The sequence below is a fragment of the Citrus sinensis genome, chromosome 5, assembly GCF_022201045.2.
Source record: "Citrus sinensis cultivar Valencia sweet orange chromosome 5, DVS_A1.0, whole genome shotgun sequence".
Taxonomy (NCBI): Eukaryota; Viridiplantae; Streptophyta; class Magnoliopsida; order Sapindales; family Rutaceae; genus Citrus; species Citrus sinensis.
In genome coordinates, this window is record NC_068560.1 from 14,625,329 (window position 1) to 14,637,797 (window position 12,469).

At 32.3% G+C, this 12,469-nt stretch overlaps 1 protein-coding gene across 4 annotated transcripts; it reads right to left on the bottom strand.

Moving 5' to 3' along the window:
* Positions 1-5,054: 5,054 nt before the first annotated feature.
* LOC102614241 (uncharacterized) lies at positions 5,055-12,038 on the bottom strand. 4 transcript variants are annotated; one of them, XM_052442372.1, is made up of 8 exons: positions 11,781-12,038; positions 11,594-11,677; positions 10,764-10,899; positions 9,949-9,991; positions 8,891-9,820; positions 8,616-8,664; positions 8,451-8,524; positions 5,055-7,687 (listed from the first exon to the last, which is right to left on the bottom strand). In XM_052442372.1, the coding sequence occupies exons 5-8, from the start codon at positions 9,710-9,712 to the stop codon at positions 5,786-5,788; spliced, it is 2,847 nt and encodes a 948-aa protein (XP_052298332.1). In that variant the 5' UTR covers positions 9,713-9,820; positions 9,949-9,991; positions 10,764-10,899; positions 11,594-11,677; positions 11,781-12,038; the 3' UTR covers positions 5,055-5,785. The 4 variants fall into 4 exon arrangements, with proteins under 4 accessions (XP_052298332.1, XP_052298333.1, XP_006494787.2 ...); XM_052442373.1 differs by lacking the exon at positions 9,949-9,991 and having other exon boundaries at positions 10,841-10,899; XM_006494724.4 differs by lacking the exon at positions 9,949-9,991 and having other exon boundaries at positions 10,796-10,899.
* Positions 12,039-12,469: the final 431 nt, after the last annotated feature.

Sequence of the window (12,469 nt, forward strand, 5' to 3'; positions counted from 1 at the left end):
GAGTCGTGTCCCCATTGCCAAGGACAATTCTCTAAAGGTTGTTTTGGGCTGGTGAAAGTTGTTGTCGTCACAAATGTCACGAATGTGGTGGTCCAAAATCCAAATAGGAAAGGCTTATTGGAAATTATTTTTGAAATTTTTAAAAGTATTTTTAAAAAGTTAAAAGTTAATTTTGATATTTATAAATTTTTTTTAGAAATTAATTTTGACAAAATCAATCCTATCCTATAGTAGATTTTGAAAGCAAGGAAGTAATTTTTGGTTCAGCTTCACTAGTGAATTCAACACCTTTTCTCAAACTTAAGTCTTTTGGAAAGACCTTAAGTTTGCTTCTGAAGAAGCTAAACTTAGGATATGTAAGAGGTTTAGTTAGTATGTCAGCAACTTGATCATTGGTAGACACAAAAGCAATTTCAACTTCTTTCCTTTCAACTTTGTCTCTCACAAAATGAATATATATTTCAATATGTTTGGTGTTAGAATGCATTACTGGATTCGTAGCTATAGCAGCTGCACTTGTGCTATCACTTAGCAACAGTGGAGTGCTCTGAAGTTTAATGTCCAGTTCCTTAAGAATTGAGCAGATCCAGGTTAATTATGAACAAGCTAATGCCATAGCTCTGTATTCTGACTCTGCTGATGACTTGGAAATGATGCTCTGCTTCTTTGAACTATAGCTGATTAAATTTTCACCTAAGTACACACAGTAGCCACTAGTTGATCTTATGTCATCAATGTCACTGCCCCAATCTGCATCAGTGTATATTACAAGATCTAGAAAATCAGATTTTCTGAAAGTCAAACCATAGTCTATAGTTTCCTTGAGATGCCTCAGTACTCGTTTGAAGGCCAGCTAGTGAGGTTGTAAAGGATTAGCCATGAATTGACTTAACTTATTAATTGCATATGCAATTTCTATCCTTGTTAATTCTGCATACTGTAATCCTCCAATTGCTTTTATGTATTGAGTTGCATCAGTAAAGTCTTCACCCATGTTTTTGCTAAGTTTTTCTGTTGTGGCCAGAGGTGCATCAGCTCCATTGCACTTTTTCAAATCAAACTTTGAAAGTAGATCTTTTATATACTTTGATTGAGACAATACCAAAGTATCATTAATTTTGAGAATCAGTTTTATATTTAATGCAATTTTATGTATATCCTCACATAAAAAATTTAAAATTATCCTTATTAATTAAGAAATAAAGTATTGAATTTAAAGAGATTATTATTATTATTATTATTATTGAGATACAAAATAAAAAAGCATAAGATACTTATTCTAGTTATCAATTAATATATATACACAATAGAAAAAATTTATATACATGTTTATACGTGCATAAATTAATTTTATTCAACACTATGTGCAATTCAATTATGCATAGTCTTACAACAATTTAATAATAAGATTTATTAAACACATTCGACTGTTTTTAAAACTCGTAACAATTTTAAAAATAAATTTTATTAAACATTTATTTAATTCTCATCATAACTGATTATTTCTGTAGCACACGATAACAATAGTTATTTTAAAAATTACAATAATACTAAAATGGGCCTACATAAATGAACATGGGCATTGCCTGGGGTCTACACAATCAATTTTCCATGTATTTTCAAAAGGCAAGGAATGTGGTCCCAAAAAATATATAAATATATAGGCATTACTTGGGTAACCCATTTTGTTTATTGAAAAAAAAAATAGTTTTAGTTAGGTGTGTCAATTCATGTAATTATGTTGCGTTAAATTTAAATAAATGTTGTATTACCTATTTACTTATCGTATCAAAACATCAAAACACAGATACGATCAGTTTATTAACCATATTAATCGTGTTGACTCATTTAATTTATTTAATAAAAAATATAAAAATTATTTTAAAAAATAACAAGTATGTCAACATTATTCTTAAAAATAAGTTATAAATAAGTTAACATGACATAAATAAATTTATCACACAATATGGATATGATATGAGTAATTAATTCAGTGTTTAATATAATTAGTTAATTTTTTTAACAATATACCACGTATTAGTTGATACTCGTATCATAAAGATGTAATCATGGTGATGTAGTCCAACATTAATATGACATGATTATTTATCATGTCATGTTGTGTCATTTCATTTATTAATCATATCAATATTTGTTAGGACGAATACGAAAAAAATCATGCTGTATCCATGCCATGTAATCGCATCACAACCCATTTTGTCACCTCTCGTTTTAGTGCTTCTAACTATCTAACCTTTTTTGTTGATAGATTTTTATTTTATTATATTCTTCATAAAATCGAACTGAATTTTTTTAATTTAATGTAGGGGTGGACAAAATAGTCCTTCAAACGAGCTAACCTTATCTTGAATTAGTTCGATTTCTCTCAAAATTGAATTTTGGTTCGATTTTAAGAATTCTAAACTAATTGGTTTTAATTCGGTTCGGGTCATGTTAGATTTTTTTTTAAAAAAATGATTTAGAGGAAAAAAAAAATCCTTTGAACTGAACTGGTACAATACATTTCTCTAACATAGAATAGTTCATAAGAGCCTAAAACAAAAACCTGAATTCGCCCACATTAAGTGTCTGTTTAGTATAGTTTATTTAATAGTTATAAGTGTTTATTTAATCTCATAAGTTCTTATCAAAATTTTTATTGTTATTTGATCTACCAATAAAAACTCAAATTTTATGCTTTTGGGAGTATTGATTAGTTTTTTTTTTAATATCTAAAATATTCTTTGATTATTTGACCATATTATTTTATTATTTTCATAACATAACTTTAAAAAACTTATTTATTAAAGTAATTTTATAATTTTTAATATAAAAACTTATCTATTAAAATAATTTTATAATTTTTAATATAAACTTTCATTAACAATTAAACAATTAATTTTTTTTTTATATAGAAGCTCTATTTATAAAAATTTTACTGACAAAAACTCTATTTATATAAGCACTATTTGAAAAGTTATACCAAATAGAAGGTAAGCATGATATTCATAAAGTAAATATTTTTCATTTTAGAGTATTGCTCATCCACCTACTTAACTTTTGGTTAGACACCCATATTTCAACTTCAAGCAACTATCACAGGTAGAATGAATTGAAGGATATTACTAGTTTTTTTTAAAATTTCTTTCGTTGTTCCAAGATTAATAACAAATACTTTAATGATCTAGGAACCCATTTTTTTTTTTTTTGGATAGATTATAATTATTGAGTTTTCCATTTTTAAATGTATACATTCTTTAAGAAGTCAAAGTTCTAGTTCTTGAAGTAAGGAGTGACCTTTCAGAGAGATTCAAAGGGTGCCTGAGTTAATAATAAAAAATAAAAAATATGTATTTTTAAATAATGAAACTACATTTAATCTCAATAACATACCTAACCGATGACACACATTAAGTTCTTTACAAAAAGGGAAGCAGCAGCATCATTCATCCATTATTTCCTTTTGATATGACATTTGAAAAATCGAATTGATGAGCTAACAAAGTTAACAATGTCATGATTATTGTGGTTTTTTCACCACTTAACCTAAATCCTTCAATTTACTTAAATTGTGAGTTGATAGAAGCATATTACCTATATTGTTCTATTATTGTAATAATATAATATTTGTGTCAACCCGTCAACAATCGAGAAGCTTTGTTTTAGTATAAATAGGTAGCTTCCTACTTGTAATATTATCCCATTTTTTCTAAAGCGGTATCACTTGTAAGAGACAAAAAAAAAAAAAAAAAAAAAAAAAAAAATTCTCCATCTCTAAGTTTAAATTTTGATTATCAACACTTTCTTCATTTTCTTTGCATAGTTTGGATACTTTCTAATTAAATTTACAACAAACAACGCAAGACTATGATTATGATCGGATAATGTTCTTTCAACAACGCAAGACTATGATGAATTAATTTTTTAATTCATTGTTGTTTAATCTGACAATGGCCAAAAAGACTAGAAACAGTGGTGGTGCGACCTAAAAGCTACAACTATTAAACAACTAGAAATGTTCTAGTCCGGCATTTTGGACTTTTTAAAAATCTTTGAAAACTATTAAGCTACATATTTTAATACTAAATGATAGAACTAACAAAATTTGACACGACTCCAATTACCCGACATGAACACGACACGAATAAATGAATATGAGTCGTCATATTTAACACGATTATTAAATTAGTCGAGTCCGGGTCGACACGATTTTTTTCCATATCGGGTTAGGGTTAAAATTCTTGACCTATTTACCCAATCAATGACCTAATTATATTTTTTATTTTAAAATAATTTATAGGCCCTTGTCATCAAAACTCAAATATTAAAGATGATTTTATTTTTTATTTTTATTCTTTAAAAGGATTAATATAAACAAAATGTTTTATTTATAAAATTTTAAATATATTTAGAGCTTCAATAGTATAAATGTGTAAAATATTGGTAGACATGTATATTTTGTAATATTGATATATAATATTATTTACATATATATAATTAAAACCTTAATAGTGTAAATGTGTAATATTTTGATAGATATATATATAGATATTAAGCGGATTATTGGGTAACCCAATTATTTTTTTGTGTCGGGTTTGGGTCTTAATATTTCGACAAGATTATTAAATGGGTCAGGTTTGGGTCGACCTAAATTTAACACGATACGAAGCTGACACGACACGAACACGATGACCCATTTTGCCAACTCTACTAAATGATATTATACTATTAAACCATATAGCTAAATAAATTTTTTTGAATTTTAATAAAATTCAAGATTCCAAGCCAGATCAGTACTATTAAACAACAATAATGAATTAGCCTAAATCTATGCTTCTATTGCATCAATCCTTCTCAATCTCTGGTTTTGCAACTTGAAAAAGTTATTGTTCTGTAATCTGAGATATAAGACATCCTATATTTCTTGTCTTTTGCATTTTTTTTTTGACATTATGCATCACTAATTTTTTTTTTTTAACACGTAATTGCTTGCTAAAATCTAATACAATAACAATGTTAACTCACCACAACCATGTGGCTGCCTAGACCAACTATTGTCAAACCCTTTTATTAGTTATGATTTCAGAAACCATGTGAATTCAATTTCTATACATTTTTACTTGAATGTCAATATAATGTTAAATAATTGTAAACAGGGTATATGTTATACAAGATGAAATGACATGTATTGGCGTGGCAAGTAAATGATAATGTGAAATAACACTTACCAGCTTATGTGCAATAGACACATTATTGTTCTTGCAGTCAGCCTCCTCTTGCCTATTCTTTCGCTTTTGGTTAGAGAATAACAGTACAAACTGAAGAAGCAGCTGAACTGATAGCATCAACTGGACCAAACCAAGGCTCAATCAACGCGTCTACTTTGAATCTGAAGGAAACTTCTTGAACAGGCAAAGAGAATGTCATGATGATAAATAAACAACCTGGGAAAAGAAAAAAATTCTTACTCTAGTTTCTTCTTTATAAACCAGAGATCACTTAGGATGCCACTGGACCCCTCTTTCCCATTGCAACCCATCAATTTCCACATTTAGATAAGCAAGGAACACAGTTTGGAATATTTCCACCACAACCTCAACTTTGGCTTAACACGAGAACTGTAACTCATTTGAACAAAATTAGTCAAAAGACAAGACCAGTGCAGCCATAATCATGTCTAGACCATCGATAAATGACGCATATTAAAGTTCCTTGGGAATCTCTGGTGCACTTTAAGTATGAAGGTTCATATTCACTGTCAAATGATTCATTTGGAACTCGAGTTTCAAATCTCTTCACTCCAATCAATGGAAATTCGAAACTCCGGAACATTTACAGTGGGAGAAGGAATATGCTTGTCTTGTGTTTGAGGAAGGAGCATCTCTATATGTAAGCTCTTTATTATCCAGCTTGCAGGCACCATGGCAATCTTCTTCTCAAAGGCACAGTGTCTCAAGTGACGTGACACCCTTCTCTCATTCTCAGCAACAATAACTCCGACAATATTCTTCTGAGTCTCAAGACTCAAAACTAACCAATGGAGGGTTTTAAACACCTGCCCTCCGCCATGCTTAACTATTACTGCAAATTTGGTGCAGAAACTGGGCTTCCCGTGAAGCATGATCCCCACCCTGCCAAAAATATATTTATGGTTATCCCTACAAATTGGCTCTGTAATTCCTGTTCTCTTCAGATCAGCCTGACTTGAGAGGATCATGTACTTTGCCGGTGATACAGTTGAACCAGCTGCAACTGAATCAGTCAGCCACTTGGCTTTTAGTATGAAGGCATTCACTGCACACCCATACAAGAATTTGGTGGTTTTTAGCTTCTTTGGACATATGACAACAGGAAGCTGCTGGGAATGAGATCTTGAACATCTCTTTCCCTGTGAGTTTGGGGGAGGAATATCCAAGAGAACCAAACCACCATATTTTTGAATCAGCACTTCAATTTCCTTTTCCTTCTGACTTGAGAAACCTGTTAGTAAGAATTTGATACCTTGGAATATCAATCTCTTCACATACTTTCTGCGAGTTGTGGAACACCTTTTCACATATTGAAGTTGAGAATCTCTACATGCATTGGAATTTTTTGACATTTCACTAGTTCTAGTCACTGAGTGAAACTTATGTGAAGATTGTAGCTTCTCAATATCTCTATTCTGCCGAAGGTCAACTTCAACTTCTGATAAACGAATTCTCTTTCTAATTGGAACTTGAGTTTCAAGGTAGTTATTGCGCTCTTCTGATAAATTATGAAGCATAACTACAGTTTCCTGTACTCCAGCCTCATCAGGGTTTGTCTTTCCAAAAGAATTGTTAACATCACCAATAAGCTTGGAAGCATGTGAACGACATGTACCTCGGTTTGGAAAAGGAGGCAGCCTACTTTCCTTCAAAGGCTCAAGCAATCCAGCCCCATGACTGACTAGTTTATCATTATTTTCTGTGCAATTTGTTGCGACAGCATAAGGATTCCCGGTGACAGTGGTTTTGTAAGTTTCCTCATTTTCTCTACCAGCAGCAAATTTAGATGCGGAGCCAAAAGATAAGAGTCCTTTACAGTATCGTTTATCCCAGGACCAAATGCAGCCGATATTCTGTTCCAAGGAAATGATTTCTTCATGACATTCTGATGGGACCAAATGATTACGAAAACAACTTCTTTTCTCCAACTTGGGATCATTTATAGGTGAGAGGGTGCTATAAGGCTTGAGTAGGGTCAACTGCCTTTTAACTGGGTTCTCAAATCCTTCAACACTAAATGTAGACACATCTTGTCTGTCCCTATTGATGAATTCAGCATTAAAATCTGAGGTCCTCTGCAAATTCTCCACCTCAAGTAACTGCTTTTGAGCAGCAGCTACATTAATAGTCTGAGGGGAACTGGCATCCACTGCAGACACGCTGCAGGGAACAAAGGAACAGAGAGGATCAACAAAAGATTGAGCAGATGAGATCACATCTTGACAAAACGAAATCTCTTCATCAGCTTTGTTATTAACACCTTCAAAGGGTATGCTAGACTGTGAAGCCATCTTAGACCCAGTTTCATGTTTCTGCACAAAGGAGTTCTCATCTGGGGCTACATCTGCCGATTCGGTGAGAGAGCTAGTCTCATTAACATAAAACTTTGGGATGCCTTTGTTGTTACTCTGTTCCAACTGTATCGGCACATCTACTTCCTTCAAAAGAAGAAGGCAGAATAGTAAAAGACCAGAATCTGTTAGAAAATGAATCAGACAGAATGTCAAAATAGTATTTTCAAAATGTCTTATAGATTTGAGTGCATAAATGGTAATGCCTCACAATAGTCAGGGAAATAGGCATACAAATTTTGCAATTTTTGAAAAGCCATACCAACTTAATGAATGACAAATTAACAGGATATCTGATACTGACAGTAAAAACTGTGAAAGAGGTCCACCCACCAAGAAACTATTATGTCGTGCAATAGCAAAATAAAAAGTTTGCATTTTTTTGGAACAAGCCAGTAAAAGAGTGCAAATAAAGCTACAACATTGAGAAACAAGTTATATATTCCACGATTTAAGTAAATTCTTAAAGGATAAGCCACAACTAAAGTTCTAAACCAACCATCATCAGGCATAAAACTTGTTAAACCTGAAATTTAATAACATGATAAACATAATTTTAGGAAATTGTGTTGACTAAGTAACAAACTTCATTTTATGCATCGCCAGTTTGACGATTAAAAAACAAGAGATCATTCTGTTCACTAACTTTAAACAAAGGAGAAAAAAATTTAAAGGAAATTTACAGAGACAGAAACTAAGAGCAGTCAAATGTCATTCCAGTTCATCATTTGTTCCTCTCTTACTCCATAAAGCTACTTAGTGTAATTGAAACAAAGAACATGCCAGCTTAAATGCAACTGAGATAAAACAAGGAATGATAGGCTGAGATAAAACATATTGAAGTGCAAACCTTTCCAGTCCAACCACCAAACCAGCGGCTTCTGAATCTATCTACAACTGAACAACAGATTTCTTCTTTTCCTACTGTAGTAAGGAAACAAAGAGAGAAAATCTGAGCACAGTTAAATGCAACTGAGAGAAAACAGGAATGTGAAGAGTGAAAACATAGCCTCACCAGCATTGTTAGAGTTCCAAGCATAGATAGAGTTTGTACTAGCTTCAGGCTGAAATGAAATTCCCACAATAAAAAAGTTCAGTTTGGAAGCAAACTAAAATTCTTATTGTAGAAAGTAAAAGACAGTTCAATAAACCCAGGACATACTAAGCCAAAGGTTTCATCCTGACTAATTTAAGCAACTTAGCCCCACCACTAGAGGAAAGTAGATATTTTGATACATTGTTATTCTTTTAATGGTAAAGCACAGTAGGATGCTAATAAGAGGGCTTTACCTGTGCTGCAGCTAAAACATGTGAAGTCTCCTGAGTTGATTGATGCAACATGGGATCAATTTTGCCTTCCAAATAGGAGCCATTCAGATTCAAAGCTGGATCAGCAGGAAGTTTCTTTTGATGAGCCAAACACTCTACATGTTTAAATCCATTGTCATTAGACTCATAGTAATTTTCTGATAAAGGAGTATATTTTATTAGAAATGATTCTGAACCAGAAACAAAATTCTCATCAGAGCCAGCTGAAGGTAATCCTACATCTTCACATGCACTGGCCATAGTCAAATCATCCAATTCCGAAACCAAATGGGTCTCATCAATTTCCTTATTTGGGTAATGTGAAGTATCTTCTTGGTTCTCTAACCGTGCTTGCTTCACTTGAAGAGCAGCTTCAAGTACAATTGTAGTGAGCAAATCTTCTGAATCTGGCTCATTATTAGATAATTCATGTATAACCAGTGCTTCTGATGCAGATATAGAGAGTTCAACCGCATCATTGACATCTGCAACTTTCTTGAATTTTTCTTCACGGCGCCCTACTTTATCCTGGTCGTTGACCAGAGACCGAACAATACGATTCTTCTCCGTTTTTGGGTAGGAAGAGGTAGATAATACTTCCATATCACTTGCATTATTGTCTATCTTGAATTGATTGCCACTTTCTCCAGAACAAGCAAAAGTTTCAGCTAGTTGCAGTGGAAGAACCTTATCGCTGTCATTCTTCTTCCCAGCACCAGCTGAAGTATTCACTTCTGGTACTAAAAGAGCTTTATTAGCATCACATTTCTCTCCAGCACCAGCTGAGGGTTCAGATTGTGGCATTGGTAGATGCTTATTAATCTCAGACTGAGCTTAAGTTTGACCGAAAAGTTCACTCTGAGGATGCTATGAATCTCCATTTGAGGAAAGATGTAGATGAAAATGCAGAACCTATACAATAGAGAAATAGAGTGTTGGCTAAGTCCCAACAAAATAATTCCGAAAAGACTAGCAACATTTTAACACTTTTGAGGAACTAAATGATAAACATGTTGGAAATGAGGAAGTTAGAGACTGACAGTCTTCTTGCAAGAAGTTTCAGTGAGTCTAAAGAAGTACTTTCTGATGAAGAAACAGCAAAAAAGAAAGTCAATAACTCAAAAGACAGCAACCAACACACAGAACATGAGAGTTATTTGCACTGAAGGAGATGGAATATCTCAAAACATTCTACTATATCTCTTCCCAGCTAGAATCCTTAGAGATCTTCTTGGTCCTCTCCATACAAATAATCCGAATGATGCCATCACAACATAAGTCCAGAAACAGGCCTTGTCCCTTCTCCCATAGCATGAAATTCATTAGGAACAAATAACTCAGAGCTGGGTTATATTTTTCAACATCTAAAGAGAAAATACAAAGTTTTCTAAATAAAAAAGGTAAGGTGGTTCTAAATACATCTTACTCTAGCTTCCTTTCCATCTCAGCTCTTAACATGTTAAGAAGATGCAACTCTTTATAAATTTAGAATATTTTCTTCTGAAAATTACTTAGTATAGATAAACTCTTCTAACTATGAACGACAATGTAAAGCTAGTGCTGAGAGCATAATACAGGTTGGTATAAGCAACAAAACAAGATAAATAGCATAAAGCTAGTGCTAACAATGCAATAGAAATTATATAATCCCAGATCCTAGAATTTGTTAAAAGCAATTACACCATAAGGTGTAATAGTACAATAGCATTATACTATTACATCGAATGGTTTAATCGTTTTCTCCAACTTTAACAAAGTCCAGGATCCTAGACCAAATCAGTACTCAACAATGCAATATAGGTTAGTATAAAAAACAAAACAAGAAAAAAATAGCGTAATAAGTATGCTTCACAACTTATATTTCCAGGAGATGCAGAAAACTAGCGCCTGAATTCTCTTCTCCAGATAGAAATAGATAACTGTCGTATCTACCTTCTTCTCTTGAAAACAAATACACATCTTTTCCTTGACTGAGTTTTTTTCACCAAATCCTATGCATCGTAATCAAGAAAAAACACCAGCAAGAACTTTAGAAAATAAACATTTTATTTTTCGGGACATATTGAAGGACAGCAGAATCCATGCAAGAGTGGAATGATTGAAGATAAATTAAAAATTTCCCAATCATTATCTATGATATGATTGGATCAATTTATGTTAACGACAATTTGACTTAAAGCAAGCTCAGATTAGCATTTACCTTCTTCAGATTATGCAAAGAATGAGAAGCTAAAGAAAACAAAAATTTCGAGAACAAGAAGTTTGCCATTATTGATTATACTAGCCCTGGGAAAGTTTGGGACTGTTGTGCTTTAGCTTAAATTTTTGAAAGCAAAAACAACTAAAGATTTCGTTAACACCTGTTTTAGTTGGTAGCTAATGTTTATCAGCAACCTACCCGCTTATAATTAACAGCTGGTGAATATCCCCCACACACCCTTAAACAAGACCACAGGTAAGGCAGACATCAAATTTAGTTTAAAAGCAGCCAACTATTTTGATAATTAATTCAGTGTCTTATTGGGCAAAAACCAAAATGCAATCTTTTATTTTTATATAATAAAAAATAATTCCCTGGTTTGTTTCCATTTTACCAGCACAATTTTCAACAACTTTATAAGCTCCATAACACAAACAAGAAAATACGAAAGGAAACTGAGAAGAGAGAGAGAGAGAGATGAAAACCTTGATTGAGTGATTAGGAGTAGTCTGATTTTGATATTCATCAGATGCTTCATCCACTTGATCTCGCTGAAGCGAAGCTAAATCCTGAAATATTGTAAAATATTTTATTTTTATTTACTTTAACATAAAAATAAATAAATCTTGGAAAAAAATTTGTGAGAGAGAACTCAGAGAAGTGAGTAGTAACCTCGGAGAATTGCGGATGACGAAACCCTAAGCTGGGCATTGAAGCAAAAGTGAACTAAACCGGGCCGCGCACTAATTCATGAGAAGCAATTTTCGCGCCAAAACCGAGATCATTTTCCTTTCTGTCAATTTCAATGTACCCACAATAATTTCGACAATATCATATCCGCTCCAAACTTATCAAACATAGTTACCCCACCCCCAATCTGATTGTCTGATAATGCTTTCGTGAAATAAAGAAAATGAGGATTGAATTAGAGTCACGGCTACTTTGGAGTTGCTTTAAAAATTAAAATAGAACATGAATTATAATTATATATATAATGTGATAAATAATAAAAAAATATATTATAACTTTAATCGTGTGATTATAAAATAATATTATACCGTAAAATGGTTTTAATATAGTCAGACCCTTAAATTAGATCTTTGTTTGTTACAATTTTAAGACATTGGGTAAATTAATCTGAATATTTTGTGGTGGGATCAAAATTCAAATAGCCCACTAAAACTTAAAACTCCTCTTCATTATTTTATTTCCTCGGCTCTTTCACTTTTCTCTACACCCCTTATATTTAAAAAAATTATTATACAACCTCTTAAAATTTTAGTAAGAGACACTTTGACGTCTTATTGATTAATTTATTATTTAATTCTATTAATTCAAACATTTTGATTATAAAGTTTTAT